General features: G+C 47.3%; 1 protein-coding gene across 1 annotated transcript in view; it reads right to left on the bottom strand.

Annotated features, from left to right (window-relative positions):
* The window catches only part of DIPK2B (divergent protein kinase domain 2B), a 40682-nt gene extending 23051 nt beyond the window's left edge, over positions 1-17631 (bottom strand). Inside the window, 2 exon segments of the mRNA XM_033949541.1 lie at positions 1205-1469; positions 17233-17631. Of these exon segments, the coding sequence (XP_033805432.1) occupies positions 1205-1469; positions 17233-17507 (540 nt within the window). The 5' untranslated portion in view covers positions 17508-17631.
* Positions 17632-18278: the final 647 nt, after the last annotated feature.

The following is an 18278-nucleotide window of genomic DNA, read 5'->3' as shown; positions in this document are numbered from 1 at the left end:
AGTCACAATCCCAGCGGATATAAAATCATGTGCAAATAGTGCAGATTGTGCAAATGAAAGCAATGAGTGCAAATAGTGCAAAAAAGTGCCTAATTCCATTATGGTTCAATGCCTGGCCCCCCGACTCGAGTTTCGTACTCTTCTTCAGGAGGGGTCTGTGGTAAAAACAAAACCTAAACTGAAAAATACTGATTGAAATCTGTATATAACACAATATATGAATCATTGTAATTCCTTCTCTATTTCACATTTTCATATATCACTAAACCTCAAATAAACATACCTGCAATTTAAAGTTGGTGTTTTGTGAAGTTGAGTAGATATACAGGTGGGAACATACATGTGCAATGATGGTTCCCAGCAGTCACATACATGGTTACAGCGTTTTGCTAATGACCTGAGTGGAGGAGTATTGAGCACATTGTAAAGAGTCTTTCATAAGAACATTAGAATTGCCACTGCTGGGTCAGACCAGTGGTCCATCGTGCCAGCAGTCCGCTCTCGCGGCGGCCCCTAGGTCATAGACCTAACTGAGACCAGCCCTACCTGTGTAATTATAAGCAGGTAGTATTCTATAATGGAATCTGGGTACTCAGATATTGTCATAACTTAACCACTCCATCTCCAACCTGTTGACGGCAATGGGCGACTTCAAAACTTTTCGAAAAGAAATCAAAACCCTACTTTTCAAAAAATTTATCCAGATATCTTAACCCAACCCTTCCCCCTCCTCCTAGATCAATTCTCCCCCAAAACCTCCACTTAAATAATCTCTTCCTCCCCAAAACACCAACTAAATATTCAGATCCCTGAAATGTAACGTAATCTTATTTGTACTCTAACTGTAATCTATTTGTTATGTCACACAGTAACGTACAGTCAATTTAATATCCAATTAGCAAGTTCTTCCGGAATTAATCCAGCTACCTCTCCTCCCTTGTAACCAAAAAAAACCCCAAACACCCCAAAACTGTTGTAACTTCACTGGAAATGTCCAGTTAGCTCTTTTGTAATCCGCCTTGAACTGCAAGGTATAGGTGGAATAGAAGTCCCTAATGTAATGTAATGTAATTTTGTGCGTGCACTGTATCAAGGTGCCCAGTTGTAGGATTTCCATCTTGACGTCTTGCCTTTTGATATACCTGTGCACCCAAACAAGTTCAGCCCCGCCGAATGTTGGAAATGCGCACACACACACACACACCTGCACTAGGTCTGGAGTCAAGCGCTTGGCCTTCATCCATCTCTGGAACCGTTGCGTCTTCTTCAGCACCTGCTCAATGCTGCAGGACTTTCCCCTGGAGAGAGAAGCGCAGATCTTCTTGTCCGCCATCTCGTGTTGGTGTTTGGTAGTTAACATGGAAATCTCAACTTCTCGCCAGCTTTCTGAGTCGTCGGTGTAATTCCCGGAGTAACGCTGAAGATAGTTGGGAGGTAGCTTCAAACTGAGCGACAACCAGTTCTGAAATCTGTCAAGATACATGAGCGCCATTTTAGGATATCATTCTACTACTGTACATTTTAACATACAATGGACAATCCCTGCTCAGAAGAGCTTACAATCTAATTTAGACAGGACATTTCAGGGTTGGGGAGGTTATACTGGGTCTAGGTATCTGATAGCAGTGAGTAGGAGTTAAGAGTTGAAGACAGTTTCAAAAAAAGTGGGCCTTTAGCTTGGATTTGAACGCTGCCAGGGACGGAGCATGACATATTGATTCAGGCAACCTGTTCCAGGCATACGGTGCTGCAAGAAAGAAGGGACGGAGTCTGGAGTTGGCAGTGGAAAAGAAGGGTACAGCGTGGTTGTGCGTGCACTGGAAGAAGAGCCTGACAGCTTCTTGTTAAATTATTGGATGAAAACAGAGTGTAGCCTACGGTGGCGTGGTGTGGGCACTATATTGGAGGGGGCGCCGGCACCCCACCTCTTTCCATCCCTCCCCATCTACACTCGTCCACCCTCTTCCCTTCCCCCATATCTCTAGACACTGAAGGGAATAGACTTAGTAGATAAAGACATGTCAGGTCAAAAGTGCACCGGGACAAAGGCGCGCGCAGACAATTGAGCGCAGCGCGGAGGCGCGCACCACAGAAAATTACTCCGACGGGGGGTTTGTTGGGGAACCCCCCCACTTTACTTAATAGAGATCGCGCCGCGTTGTGGGGGCTTTGTGGGGGGTTTGGGGGGTTGTAACCCCCCACATTTTACTGTTTTTAGGGAAAAAGTTAAGTTTACAGTAAAATGTGGAGGCTTACAACCCCCCAAACCCCTCACAATGCCGGCGCGATCTCTATTAAGTAAACTGGGGAGGCTCCCCAACAAAACCCCCCGTCGGAGTCCCTAAAAACTGTAATTTTCTTCGGCGCGCGCCTCCGTCTTGCGCTTAGTTGTTGGTGCGCGCCTTTGTCTTTTGCTGAGTTGTCTATGAATCGATAAAGACAGGTTGTTCACCCTCTCCAAGGTAGAGAGAACGAGAGGGCACTCTCTAAAGTTAAAAGGGGATAGATTCCGTACAAACATAAGGAAGTTCTTCACCCAGAAAGTGGTAGAAAACTGGAACGCTCTTCCGGAGGCTGTTATAGGGAAAATGCCATCCGGGGATTCAAGACAAAGTTAGACAAGTTCCTGCTGAACCAGAATATACTCAGGTAGGGCTAGTCTAAGTTAGGGCGCTGGTCTTTGACCGGAGGGCCGCCACGTGAGCGGACCACTGGGCAGGATGGACCACTGGTCTGACCCAGCAGCGGCAATTCTTATATTCTTAAGTTGTTGTTCATGGCGGTCAACCATGTGCTCTTCCCAACCCCATCGGCTCTCATGCTGACGTCATTTCCGACTGCCGCGCATAGGAAAAGATGTCAGAGGGAGAGCCCACGAGGTGTGAGGAGCACATGGATGACCGCCGCGAGCAACAATTTCAACTAGAGGTATAAGGGAAGAGAAGGGGGGACATGGCAGGCGGGATCAGGGAAAGAGCGGGAGGAGCAGAGATGAGGGGAGGGGCCTCTCACCCTTGCTATGCCACTGATAGCCTATTTAGCAAGAGCCGCTCCATGAGAAATTGGCAACACGGGAAACTTGAGACTGCATCTCCTGTTCTAATCATCCTGGTGGTGCATTGTTGTGGTTATGGATTTAGGGTGCAGACTCTTATTTTGTAATGATAACTTTGGCTTTGGTCTAGCTCAGACGCGGGCAACTCCGGTCCTCGAGGGCCGGAATCCAATCGGGTTTTCAGGATTTCCCCAATGAGTATGCATGAGATCTATTTGCATGCACTGCTTTCAATGCATAGTCATTGGGGGAAATTCTGAAAACCCGATTGGATTCCGGCCCTCGAGGACCGGAGTTGCCCATGTCTGGTCTAGCTTATAGACTTTGGTTCTTAAATACAAGTTGTGTACATCAGTGGTTCCCAACCCTGTCCTGGAGGACCACCAGGCCAGTCGGGTTTTTGGGATAGCCCTAATGAATATGCATGAGAGAGATTTGCTTATAATGGAGGTGACAGGCATGCAAATCTGCCCCATGCATATTCATTAGGGCTATCCCAAAAACCCGATTGGCCTGGTGGTCCTCCAGGACAGGGTTGGGAACCACTGGTGTACATAGAAGAGGTTTCATGTACATAAGACTGGATGCCTAGTGATGGTGTTTGTAGACATTTAGGGATCATTCTATAAGAGGGCGCCTCGATTTAGAAGCCCTGACACAAATTGGTTCAGTAGTAAAGAATTGTTTCATTAGATTTGGGATGATTAGATCTCTTACAAACGTTTTGGACCCTCCCAATCCCTCAATATTCTAATTCACTCTCTTATTATATCCAAACTTGACTACTGTAAAACATTATATAAAGGTATATGCCAAAAAGATATCCGTCGATTACAATTGATACATAAAAATGATTACTAACAGGAAGAAATTTGACCATGTTACTCCTTTGCTGAAAAGTGCGCCTTGGCTACCAATCGCACAGCTATTGTTTCCTTCAAGTCCCCAAATACTAATGAACCAGCCTTTATTCACAAGCTCCTAATTCCACATGAACCGTCAAGAGTCCTAAGACCTTCATCTCATCATCTTCTTTATACACCATCCTTGAAAATCATCAGCACGTGTCGGGCCACTTCATATCAGGGCGGAAAAAAATTTAGATACATTTAAGTGAAATCTAAAGAGCTACCTCTTCCGAGATGCTTACAACTGCTGAATAGACTTGGCAATAGCCAAAGTTATCTAATAATCTTTATTATTATTATTATTATGTTCTTGTATACCGCCATACCCAAAGAGTTCTAGGCGGTTCACATCAATTAAATTAGTATCCGATCTGAACACGGATTTACATCATTTTGTCGGAATCACAAGCAACGGGGAAGGAAATGTTTGAGTTATAGTAGGAATTAATCAGAGTTCGAATTGAAGGGAAAGGGGGAGGGAGAAGAGGGCCAAAGGCAGGGAGGGGGAGAGAAAAGGGGGTGGGGTGGGGAGGGTGTTGGTTTATTGCGGGGGAATGAGGGTCAGGGGTCCTGTTCGCGGAATAGGTATGTTTTGAGAAGTTTTCTGAAGTCGAGGTAGGTCAGGGCTTCGTGCATCATTTGGGCTAGCCAAGGGTTCAGCATAGCCACCTGGAAGGCGAAGGTTTTGTCGAGGAATCTTTTGAGCTGGCATAATTTTATGGAGGGGAAGGCGAACAGCTGGATTCTGCGGGATTTCTTATTGGTACGATACATAGTGAAGTGGGAAGAGAGGTATTTTGGTGATAGACCGAAAACTGTTTTGTAGCAGATGCAGGCGAACTTGAAAAGGACTCTGGATTCGAAAGGTAGCCAATGTAGTTGGTGGTAGAAAGGAGTGATGTGTTTCCATTTGTTCAGGCCGAAAATGAGGCGGACGGCTGTGTTTTGCATCAGTTTTAGTCTTCTGGTGGTTTACCTTTCTTGTTTTCTTTACTTTTAAATTATAGTTCTCCCCACTTTCCTATCATTTCACCTTTGTGATGTATTGTTTAGTCTGTATTTATTTTGTCCAGTGTTTTCCCCCTTATTTTTAATACAATTTGTAAAACGCTTAGAAATCTTGATTTGCATTTTATCAAAATTTTAATAAACTTGGAAACTTGGATAATTCAATATTCTAAAATGGAACCCAAGTTCAATTATAGGTAACAGTGTAACCCGGTATCTGTCCTTACCAACAGGGGGCGAACAAAGGCGCCAGAGGTGGAGAGAGCCTGTCTTATTAGGGTGGTCCAAAAATGTAACACATTTTTATTTGTCCACAAGGCTCATTTTATTCCTTTCTACAAAAATGAAAAATACACAAAATTTTACTTAAAACAAAATTTAGGGATCGCCCCCAACTCGCTATTTTTTTTTTAACTATCACTAAGCATGAAATTTTTGACCTGCTGTTAGTGATCTGTAAATTGTCGCTAAAATCATCTGTAGTACCTGAAGATTGGAGGGTGGCCAATGTTACGCCAATTTTAAAAAAAGGGTTCTAGGGGAGATCCGGGGAATTACAGACCGGTAAGCCTGACCTTAGTGCCGGGCAAAATAGTGGAAACAATTATAAAAAATAAAATCGTGGAACATGTAGACAAACATGATTTAATGAGACAGAGTCAGCATGGGTTCAGCCGAGGGAGGCCTTGCCTCACCAATTTGCTTGACTTCTTTGAAGGTGTGAATAAACATGTGGATAAAGACAAGCTGGTTCATGCAGTATCTGGATTTCCAGAAAGCTTTTGATAAAGTTCCTCATGGAAGGCTCCTGAGAAAATTAAAGAGTCATGGGTACCTCTTTCATTTTGCCAGCACGAGCAGTGTCACAAGCTTGCTGCCCATGTCTTGTCGTCTCTCCCTCTGTCACTTCCTAGGCGCTGGACCTGGAAGTGACATCAGAGAGAGGCAACACCAATGCGGGCAGCAAGTTTGTGATGCTGCTCGTACTGGGAAAATTAAAGAGGTGCGAGGGAAGGGGTGCGTGTGCACGTAAGGGGGGTAGGTCGGGAAGGAGTGGGGGGGGGTTGGTGGAGAGGAGGACGGGTGCTGTGCCTCCACCAAAATGGTGCCTGGGTGGGCTACTCCCCCCTTACTACACCACTGATTGCTAGATAAACTGATGATAGGCGCCAATACATTAGGCCAGGGTTTCTCTGCCCCTATCTACACCTACTGTTCAGGTAGACATGATTAGGCACCAGCAGTCACCTCGACTTAGGCCTTGCTAGGTGCCACACTTAATTCTGCATGCAACTTTACTTGTTTTTTTAAATATTTTAAAATTGATTTTTAACGGTATGGTCAATTACCATTGGTAGATCGAGAAAAAGGGAGAACTACTGTGTAATCACTTTAGACCAGTGGTCTCAAACTCGCGGCCTACCAGGTCCAGAGAACAGCGACTAAAATGGTTAAGGGGCTGGAGGAGTTGCTGTACAGTGAGAGATTGGAGAAACTGGGCCTCTTCTCCCTTGAAAAGAGGAGACAGAGAGGGGACAAGATCAAAAGGGAATAGACTTAGCAGATAAAGACAGATTGTTCACACTCTCCAAGGTAGAGAGAACGAGAGGGCACTCTCTAAAGTTGAAAGGAGATATATTCCTTACAAACGTAAGGAAGTTCTTCTTCACCCAGAGAGTGGTGGAAAACTGGAATGTTCTTCTGGAGACTGTTATAGGGGAAAACACCCTCTAGGGATTCAAGACAAAGTTAGACAAGTTCCTGCTGAACCGGAACGTACGGCAGGTAGGGCTAGTCTCAGTTAGGGCGCTGGTCTTTGACCTAGGGGCTGCCGCGTGAGCGGACTGCTGGGCACGATGGATCACTGGTCTGACCTAGCAGTGGAAATTCTTATGTTCTTACTATTTTGAGGCCCTTGGTATGTTTATCATAATCACAAAAGTAAAATAGAACAATTTCTTGATCATATGTCTCTATAGATATAAATTGCAATATTATTATTAAGACTTAGCCAAACGGAAAGATTTATAAACTATAAAGAGTTTTACCTCATGCAAAATTGTCACCAATAATAATAAAACGCTAGAGTGCGCATGCGCTCTTGAAAAATCGTGAGTCCTGGCACCGTGAGGTGTGCTTCTGTGGCAGTATTCTAATTGACACCTCATGGCGCTTGCAGGGGCTGGAGGCGCGCGCGGTGGCTGAAGGCGCACGACTGTGGAGTTTTGTCAGCGCGGTCGTCTTCAGGAGCATTTGGCGGTTTGTGGACCGGCAGGAGAGTGGCGGTGGTGGTTTCAAGCGGCAGCGCCGGCATTTTCTCTCCTGTTAGTGGAGAGTGTCGGTTCCATGGTGTGCAGCCGCTGTTACAAAGTAAAAAAAAAAAATACGGCTCAGGGAAGTGGAGGGGGAGAGGGAAAGGGGGCTACTTTGGAGGGAGGGGTGTGCTGGGAGGCCGACAGAGGGAAGGGGGGCCAGAAGAGACAGAGAAATACAGGTAGGGGGCCAGGCAGAGAGAGAGAGAGAGACAGAAAGAAAGACAGGGGTCAGGCAGAAAGACAGAGAGACAGAAAAACAGGGGGGCCAGGCAGAGAGACAGAGAGAAAGAAAAACAGGGAGCCAGGCAGAGAGACAGACAAACAAAAACTGGGGGCCAGGGAGAGAGATAGGGGGACAGGCAGAGAGACAGCTGGAAAGATAAACAGGGGGCCAGGCAGAAAGACAGACAGAAAGAAAGACAGCCATCCACACAGTGGCCAAAGAAAGAGAGAGAGAAATAAAGAAAGAATGACAGACAGACAGTGGGCCAGAAAGATAGACAGCCAGCAGCCAAGAACAGAGAGAGAAAGAAAAAAAACAGACAGATAGACAGCGGCCAAGGAGACAGAGAGAAAGAATTACAGACAGCCAGAGGGCCAGAGAGAGACAGAAAGGGAGAAAGACAGACAGAAGGAAAGACAAACAGACAAGGGGTCAAAGAGACAGATAGAAAGAAAGAATGACAGACAGCCAGGATGCCAGAAAAACAGCCAGCCAGCAGCCAAGGAGAGAGAGAGAGAGAGAGAGAGAGAGAAAAAAAAAATACAGAGACAGACAGCGGCCAAGGAGAGAGAGAGAAAGAAAAAAAGACATACAGACAGCCAGCGGCCAAGGAGAAAGAGAGAAAGAATGATATACAGACAGGGGGACAGAGAGACAGACAGAAAGGGAGAGAGATAGACAGAAATAAAGACAGACAGCCAGAAGCCAAGAAAAGAAAGAGAGAAACAAACAAACAAAAAAAGTCAGACAGTGGGCAAGGGAGAGAGACAGAAAGAAAAGGGCCAGGGAGAGAGAAAGAAAGACATACATCCTATATAATGTTCCCTGCTGCCGTGTTTTCTGATCTGTGGCCGGATTCTATTTTAGAACGTGACGGCAGGGAACTCTGGCCACTCCACTCCTCTAGTCCTTGCTCACCAACCGCTGGAGGAAGCACAGGCAAGCTCTCTCCCTGTCCGCCGCCCTGTCACTCCTCACACGTGCACGACGCCGAGCCAACAGGTCACTGCCCAGCAGAAGCCCCAACACAGTGTCGACCACAAGGGAATTGCGCACAGGAGCCCTGCCCCGACACAACCCTCCAAGACAAGCAGCACGGACATGGAGCCCTAAAGGCAGCCCGAGAACACGTGCTGACTCTGCCTAAAAGGCCCGGCCTGCAGCTCCGAGCAGCCAGCGCTCCCGACATGCAGCCCGCCAGGAAGAGGTGCTGTTGGACCGGGAGAGCAAGGAAGAGGGACAGGGGGAGCAGGGAAGAGGTGCTACTGGGCCAGGGGAGCAGGAAAGAGGTGCTACTGGACCGTGGGAGCAGGGAAGAGGGACAGGGGAGTAGGGAAGAGGTGCTACTGGGCCGGAGAGCAAGGAAGAGGGACAGGGGGAGCAGGGAAGAGGTGCTAATGGGCCGGGGAGCAAGGAAGAGGGACAGGGGGAGCAGGGAAGAGGTGCTACTGGACTGTGGGAGCAGGGAAGAGAGATAGGGGGAGCAGGGAAGAGGTGCTGCTGGACAGGGAAGTGGAGTAGGGAGGGAAATGCTGCTGGTGAGAAAAGGGGGCTCGGGCTGAAAGGGAACAGATGGGAGAAGGGGGCTGGGGGGGGGTGTAAAAATGGGTTTGGAGCTGGGGCTGAAAATAGGGACATGTGAGGGAAGGAGGCTTTACTAGCACCCGTTAATGTTAACGGGCTTAAACACTAGTTTCTTTAATAAGACACTAACTATATTTTTCTGAGGCCCTCCAAGTACCTACAGATCCAAAATGTGGCCATGCAAAGGGTTTGAGTTTGAGACCCCTGCCTTAGAAGGACATACAAAGTAAACTGTCTTGGATGGCTTCAACGGAGGCCCGGCTGTTTCGCTTATAGCTTTATCAAGGGGTGTGCCCTCCACCTGTTATGAGACAAAGTTTTGCGGTTGTTCCACTGCAGTCCTTTCCAAGCAGCAAGTTCTCTGTGATATCCCACTTAAATAATTTTTTTTTAAAACACACACATTTTGATACACCATGTGGATTATTTATCGAAAATTATAAAAAATATCTTTCACATTCTATATCACAATGAGGTTTTGACCTATGATAAGAACCCAAACCCCCAACTAGTTGTCTTTACAAAAACTCCAGTTTTTTTTGACATATAGGGCAATTTGAGGTCTTTTTCCTCGTTGTGCTAAGAGATATCTTTTACTGTGCTTTCTTTGATGGTCAATTACCATGCCAATTAAACTAATTAAAAAAAATTAAGCTGTGTGCGGATTTCGGCTAGGTATCGCTAGGCGTCACCAATCAAACTAATTTTTATAGGTCTTTTACTTTTAACCATCAGGAGACTAAAACTAATTCAAAACACCGCCGTCCGCCTTATATTTGGCTTGAACAAATGGGAACACATCACCCCTTACTACCACAAACTACATTGGCTACCATTCGAATCCAGAGTCCTGTTCAAGTTTGCTTGCTTCAGCTACAAAACAGCATTCGGCCTATCTCCAAACTACCTCAACCCACACTTCAACCTGAATTACAACTATAAGAACTCCCGCAGAATTCAACTATTCGCCTTCCCTTCCCTAAAACTCTGTCATTTCAAAACTTTTGCCTTCCAGGTTGTGAGCCAGCCCAGTCGGATCGGATTGATTGTGTTGTGAATCGCTGCCTTCCCTACTTTTGAATGTCCCTCCCCTCATTTGCATGCGCGGATCGGAAGATGGTCGGCAGAGAGGTAAGTGAATCGGGCCGGAGGGGAATTTGGTCACTAAGGGGTCGCAAACCAATCAGAACACAATCGGTTTGCTTTGTTAATCTAGCCCGTGGTGCCTAACTTTGAGTTTTTATAGAACGGCGCTTGGTGTGTTTTTTTTATTGGTGCTGATTTTCAGTGTCATTTCTAAACTTCAGGGCCAGATTCTCGACGGGCCGCCATCGCAGCCGTTATTGTAGCGATTTCAAAAAAGGCGAGCCATTCTCACGGAAGGCGCATGCAAATGAAGTTGACGGAGAGTAGCGAAGGTTCGCTAAATTTACATGAGATGAGTCACAGGTGATATTCATTTTATTTTTAACATTTCTATACCATCTGAATCCTAAGCAGTTTACAATACATAATACTTAGAAACAATAAAAGAGAGACAAAACATCAGAATTTAATTTCACAATTAATCTTTGATCAAGACAAGTCAGACAGACCCTATTAAAAAAAAAATGTATTGACAACCAATTGTGTTTTAAGAAGTTTTCTGAAAGTTCCTCTGTCGACATATTTCCTTAACTGCCCTGCTAATAATAATCTAATATAATAAAATGCTAGGCCGCGCATGCGCACTCAAAAGTCGTGTTCCCTGATCCGTCACGGAAACACGAGTGCGCATGCGCGCGTTTTACGTCACCACAGCCTCCCTGCTCTCCACCTCGCGCCGCCACCGATCTCTGTTACTCCTGCACCATGGCACTCCAGGCATGTCCGCCGCCGGCCTCGAGCTCCTGGGGGCCGGCGGCGCGAGCCGCCCGGCCGGTGCTGAGGCCCCGCCTCCCTCTTCCGCCCTACACGGCGCCGCCAGACCCGACCCTACAAAACACTGAGGCCCCGTCTTCCGCTTCCGCCCTACACGGCGCCGCCAGACCCGGCCCTACAAAACGGCCCTACACTCAGATCCGCGAACAGGGTTGCCATGGAAACAGAGGGGATCAGGAGCTAAACAGAGATTTAAAAAACAAACAAACAAACAACAGTGGACAAGGACAGAGACACACAGACACTCACAGAAGGACAGGGGGCTAAAGAGACAGATTGAAAAAAATAACAAAACACTAAGGAGAGAGAGAGACACAATCTTGCGACTTCTAGGCGGTTTTCATTCGAGAGAGCTGGACATTCAGCGAGTTACAATATGCAGATATTTAGAGGAAATACAGAGTACATCAACTTTAAGAATGCGAAAGTATAAAGTGTAAAGTACGCTAAGAAATTTTCGAAAGGACCTGCTAGGAAAAAGGTCGCAAATTACAAAAATACATCGAAAAATTACAATATACAGTTTAGGAATTTTCAGAGGGGCATATTAGAGCAGTGTTTTTCAACCTTTTTTGGGCAAAGGCACACTTGTTTCATGAAAAAAATCACGAGGTACACCACCATTAGAAAATGTTAAAAAATTTAACTCTCTGCCTATATTGACTATCTATATAATAAAACCGTAGGCGGCGCATGCGCAGTCTTATCGGCGTGCTTCCGTGATCCGTATGTCCGTGGCCGCCAAGACTGCAGCATGCCCCACGCTTACTACGGCCCCACGCGCAGCTCAGTTCGGCACGGCGGTTTCCCCAGATAGGGGAAGCCGAAAAACTCAATCCCGCCTCATGGTCCTGCCGCCGCTCACGAATTCCCCCCCCCCAATCCTCCTGCAACAGCCGCTACCGCTCCTGTTCAAAGCGGCCTGCTGAGGTTCGCGGCCGCTGTAACAAACCTCGCAGGCCGCTCTCCACATGGTAGCACGTTCCCTCTGACGCAATCGCGTCAGAGGGAACTTGCTACCGAGTTGGAGAGCGGCCTTCGAGGTTCGTTACAGCGGCCGCGAACCTCAGCAGGCCGCTTTGAACAGGAGCGGTTGCGGGAGGGGGGGGGGGAGTTTTAACAGGAGGAGTCGCCGAAAAAAACCTTCAGCCGCAGCAGGCCAGCACACGGGAAGGGAAGGGGGAGGGGCCGAACGGAGCAGGGCAGCTCAAGGTAAGAAGGGAATGGGGGGTGGGGGAAAATGTTTCTACTACTCAGCAGGGACCTGGAGGGGAAGGGAAAACTGCTGCTGCTTCTGCAAAGGAAAGTGGTGGTAGGGGAGAGAAGGGAATGGGGGGTGGGTGGGGGAAAATGCTGCGAGACACAGAAAGAAATACAGACAGACAAAGGAGGCTAGGGAGAGAGACAGACAGAAATAAAGACAGACAGGGAACCAGAGAGACACAGAAATAAAGACAGACAGGCAAAGGGTGCCAGGGAGAGAGAGAAAAAAATTGCAGGAGGGAGAAAGACATAAAGAAAGGAAGAAAGAAACAGGAGCAGGGAGAGAGACATAAAGAAAGAAAGACAGACAGCCATATATTCTAGCACCCGTTAATGTAACGGGCTTAAACACTAGTATATAAAGTAATTCTCTTGAATAGGAATCAAATAAACACAAAGAAAGTATTTTATAATTACTTTATTACGAAATAAAAATTATAAAATACTTTATTCAGTGCGAAACCTGGGCCTGTTTGGCTGAACACAAAGCTGATATTCTGGCTGGAATGGAAGAAAGACACACACGTAGCTCTTCGTCAACAGCTCTCAGTCTCTCTCTGTATTTGGTTTTTATAGCATACAAAAATAGACAAATATACCCTCCATCCTTTTTATTAAACCACAATAGCAGTTTTTAGTGCAGGGAGCTGCGCTGAATGCCCAGCGCTGCTCTTGACGCTCATAGGCTCCCTGCGCTAAAAACCACTATTGCGGTTTAGTAAAAGGGGACCATATTGTAAAATATAGACAGCAGATATAAATTCAGAACTGTGCATAGTAAGTGAAGGGAAGTTTTCATCTCTGGGAATTTACCCAGTTAACTATTAAGTTATTTGGGCAAATTCCTTTGAAAACTGTGGTAATACTGCCTCCACTTTGCTAAATTTAAAATAAAATCATTTTTCCTACCTTGTCTGGTGATTTCTGGTTGCACTTTCTTCTTCTGACTGTGCATCCAATCTTTCTTCCCTTCTATCAGCCTGTATGCTTTCTCTCCTCCACACCTCATTCCCTCCCCCAACTTTTTCTTCCTCTCTCCCTGACCTTTCTTTCTTTCTTTCTTTTTTTCTGTTTCTCTTCTTTCCTTCTGTTTCCCTGCCTGCCCCCTTTCTTTCTTTCTCCCTGCCACTGCCACTGCCGCTGCCATCGGGGAACAGGACCCACCAATGGATAACAGGCCCCAAAGCCGACGCCGACGCATGCTCTCCCTGACGTCAATTCTGCAATCGGAGAGGAAGTTCCGCCCAGCCAGGCAGCGATTGGCTGGCCCGAACTTCCTCTCCGACTGCAGAATTGACGTCGGGGAGAAGAAGACTTATCGGCTCGATAGATTAGATCGCCAAGACAAAGTGAGTCCTGGGTGATCGACTCACTTTGCCTTGGCGAGCTACTGGCGCCCCTGCCTCGGGCCCCCTGTCAGCTCCGGGCCCGGCGGCCCTGCGGCACACCAGGCAACATCTCACGGCACACTAGTGTGCCGCGGAACAGCGGTTGAAAAACACTGTATTAGAGGATATGTCCCGGATTGCAAAATACGGTTTGTTTAGGGATTCAGAGGGGGTGTGTGTGTGGGGGGGGGGGGGGGTAAATTGGGAATGAGAAAAGAGAGAAGTGTTCGGTGAGGAAATTATTTGTCGAATAAGGCAGTTTTTATGAACTCCATAATTTCACCCCAGCAGAACAAAACGTCATTGCGCCAGTCTTTAAATATTTCGGACTAACATTGGCCTTTGACAAAGCCGAGTGATCGGCACATGTGCAGAATACACCACGAAAGAGGCGTGAATGTGCGCATGTGCCGGGCAAAGCAACGCCGTAAGCGGTGTGTCAATCATAGGCATGCCAGAGGTACTGGATGAAGGGAGGGGCGATGCAACGTCGGCTTTCATCAAGCGCGCATAAGACGCGCCTTTTCTCCCCCCTCAAACTGCTATAATTCATGTAAATCTTGTAATTTGTGTTTAATGTCAAATTTTATCATGAACCACAGCCAGAAACACGTAAGACACAGCTATAATACACGCGCTCAAGAAGAATGCTTTTGTCTCCCTCCCTCCCTCCAAAAAAAGACTATAATTTATGTGAATCATGTAGGGTTTTTTCCCCCATGAACCACCGTCAAAACACATGCCAGAAATACGCTTTTTATAATACACTTCTCCCTCCGGATTCGCGGGGGGATACGGGCAGAGCCGGACCGCGAATGGCGAAAAAACGTGAATATCCGGCTCTGACCCACCCCCGCCTCCCTCCCGCCTTCCCGGCCTTACCTGGTGGTCTAGCGGGCTTTCGGGGCAGGAGCGATCTTCCTACGCTCCTGCCCCGTGCAGATCACCATTAGGAAATAGCTGTAGGGAGTTCCCGTCGTAGCCTCGAGAGACTACGGGAACTCACAGCAGCCATTTCCTAATGGCGATCTGCACGGGGCAGGAGCGTAGGAAGATCGCTCCTGCCCTGAAAGCCCACTAGACCACCAGGTAAGGACGGGATGCCGGAGGGAAGACTTAAGGATGGTTTTATTTTTCTTTTTTCCCCCTCCCCAAAAAATCGCGAATATGTGAAATCACGATTACTGAAACCGCGAATGGGGAGGGGGAAGTGTACCAGCAACCCTGGACCAGTCGCTGATTTTTGGCTGCCAAAAGCCGATACCTCGCTTGGAGAATCATTTGGCAATGTTGAAGAATTCACCAAAGGCTCTGACCCCCCCATGCAACCTCACTCTGTAAGTCGCCTAGAGCCGGAATAGGTATGAGCGCCACACAAATGGAAGATTAGATTAGATTGGATTAGAATTTGCACGGCAGAATCGGAGACTGCGAGGAAGCTCGGAAAAGACCACGCTAAGCCGCTCTGATAATCTGCCGCTAAAATGACACGCACGCTAAAGCGGCTGGAACCGGTTTAGCGACCGCGTTAAAGGCAGCCTTAAGTTTGGAGAATCTGGCCCTCAGTCCTTAATGTCTATAAAAACCTAAGTCCATCCTCTATAATAAAACCCTAAGCGTGCATGCGCACTTAGGGTTTTGTGATTCCTGCGGCGTGCTGTGTCCTTCCCTGGCCATATTCCATTTTGGAACAAGGAGGCAGGGAACACGCCGGCAACTCCTCCCTTCCGCCCTCACTCACCAACCTCTGCCGCCCTGCTGCTCCTCTTCACAGCAGCTTGCTGAGGTTTGCCGGCTGGCTGTAGCGAACCTCGCAGGCTGCTCTCTACCTGGTAGCAAGTTCCCTCTGACGCGATCTGACAGACAGATAGCGTCCAAGGAGAGAGAGACAAAAAACAAACAAACAGAGACAGACATCTACTCTGGCACCCATTAATGTAACGGGCTTAAACACTAGTTTTCTATAAATGGCGCCTCGCCTTAGGTGTCCTACTGGCGCCTAAGTGGTGCAAAATGCCATTTCAAAGAACTGTTAAAAGAATTTTCAAGGTGCCAACCGATGCCTAACAAATGGCACCCGCATCGCATCTACGGAGGCACTTTACGATGCCTAACGCCACTGCAGACATGGCTAACGCCATAAGTGGCGTTAGGCGTCGCAAAGTGCTTCCTTAGGCACGATTCCCGTCAAAGGTAGGCACCGGAAATAGAGGCCTTGACAACCCTGATCTAAATTTCCAGCACTTACCGTTCCCGAAGGCACATTTCTCTACACGGCGCCATCGCGTGACTGACACGCGATTGGTGGCAGCTTTTTAGGCGCTACCAACAATAGGGTTACCAAATTTTATGTTAGTAAAATCCGGATCCCTAGACCCCGGCCCACCCGTCTCCACCCCGTTACGTCCCAGCTCCGCCCCCAGCCCCGCCACCTGCCTGTTCGTCGGGCAGGAAAGCATCTGCGCGCATGCACGTGACATCACCGCGTTGCGTAAGCGGATGCCCCCCTTCCCGAGGCGATTTCTTTTCAAAACCGGGACAAAGTGGTGGGTTTTGAAAAGACGTCCAGACCCCCGGACATGTCCTCAAAAGAACATGTCTGGGGAAATCCGTCCGTCTGGTAACCCTAGCCAACGACGGCAACATGTAGCGAATCCTGGCTCTAGTCCTTAATGTTGACAGCAGATTAGCAGGTGAGGAACAGTCTGATAGTATTGTATAGAAAAGTGTGATTGCGATCTGCCATAACTTTGGTGTCAGGTCAAAAGCGTGCCGGGACAAAGGCGCGCCCAGACAATTGAGCGCAGCGCGGAGGCGCGCGCCGCTCAAAATTAATGTTTTTAGGGCTCCGACGGGGGGAGGAGCAGGGGGGGGAACCCCCCCCACTTTACTTAATAGACATCGCGCCGCGTTGTGGGGGCGTTGTGGGTGGTTTGGGGGGTTGTAACCCCCCATATTTTACTGAAAACTTCGCGCCGTTGTCTATGAACCCATAATTTCAGTGCCTACTACTATTATTTATTATTTCTAAAGCGATGAAAGGCGTAAGCAGCGCTGTACATTTTAACATACAATAGACAGTCCCTGCTCTAAAGAGCTTACAGTTTCACTTGGGGCATGTGTACGAGTATTTCCTTCAAGTCTCCAGCTGGTTCTCTTTTCCTCACTCCCCTTTACCCCCCACAACCCACTCCTCCTTCTTCTGGCCCATACTTGCATCCTACTCATGTTTCTGCTCTCTGAGAGCTTAGCTCCTTGGCCAGCTGACCTTCTCTCTCCTTACATCCCTGAAGCTACATCAGTATATTAATTCTACAAAGACTGACAACCTCTCCAGCAATCTGCGTACATTTGCCCTGAATCTGCTTTAATGTACATAACATAAATGGAAAGATTAACCCTTCGGTTTGTTTGCAGTTTTAAGCATCATTCAGGCAGGGGGTTAATGTCTAGAGAAAGCAAACTTCTGAGTTCAAATGGTAGCCCGCAGAAGAACTCGCCTTCCTCTGCACTCTCTAGACCACTTGGTTTTGAGATCTCGTTTCTGATGTTTGCATGCATAGCTGACCTTATCTCTTCTTTGAAGAACTTCTTACAGATGGAGGTTCCGATACAGGCATTGCATTTATCGAGTCCCAGGAAAGCCTTCCCGAAATTGTAGCTGGATTTCAGACGAGGCACCGGAGGAGGGTCTGTAGCCGCCAAGGTTGGGATACAGCCTAGGCTTAAAAGCTGGAAGAGGACAAGCACACTGCAAGCTTCAAGAGACAAGCAGCCCATCCATGAGCCCATGGGTAGGACCCTCCCAGATATCTTGCACCACCTTTTCGGAGCATTTACCATGCTCACCTACAGGTCTTGTTGCGGCTTTTAAAAAGCACACACAGGAATCTCTCCTCGTAATAAGGTGCTTTCCATTGTGTACCAACTGGTTGGCTGCTCTTTTTCAGTTTCCCCAATTTTGGTGGGAAGTTTAGGTTCCTGGAGTGGGAGTGGTGAGGAAGTCCAGGAAGGTTAGAGATAACAGAGGTTGTTATGGTTCCCTTTCCTTTGGCTACACGCAGCTGTTTCTAGCCGCTGGGACCCACCCAGGGTCATTCTCAAAAACAACAGCAAGAGCTCTTCTGAACCTTTGCAGATAAGCGAAGGGATATCCTGACACAGCAGAATAGGATGTACGAGCTGAAAATGCAGGGGAAATAGACTTATGCTGTTTAATATCAGAGCTCATGAACATTTGAGTTGGTTTATACTGTGTAAAAAGTCAGTGCTTTTGTACAAGCGAAAGCGAGTTGGTTTCTGCCCAATTGTCTCCTTTCCTTCTCAACAGCTGCTTGAAGGTCATGGTCTTCCATCCCTCGTTCTCTCTTTCCTCCTTACCACATCAGCCCTTCCTCTTGTTGAGTTTTTAAATATAGACGCTGGCTTTGGTGCTAATTTTCATTGAATTGAACTTGAAATGTACAGCAAAAACCTTGGTTTGCGAGCATAATTCGTTCCGGAAGCATGCTCGTAATCCAAAGCACTCGTATATCAAAGCGAATTTCCCCATAGGAAATAACGGAAACTCAGACGATTTGTTCCACAACCCAAAAACTTTAATACAAAATACTG

Source organism: Geotrypetes seraphini, chromosome 6 (assembly GCF_902459505.1).
Source record: "Geotrypetes seraphini chromosome 6, aGeoSer1.1, whole genome shotgun sequence".
In the NCBI taxonomy this organism is placed as follows: Eukaryota; Metazoa; Chordata; class Amphibia; order Gymnophiona; family Dermophiidae; genus Geotrypetes; species Geotrypetes seraphini.
This window is presented reverse-complemented; position numbering and strand designations above follow the sequence as displayed.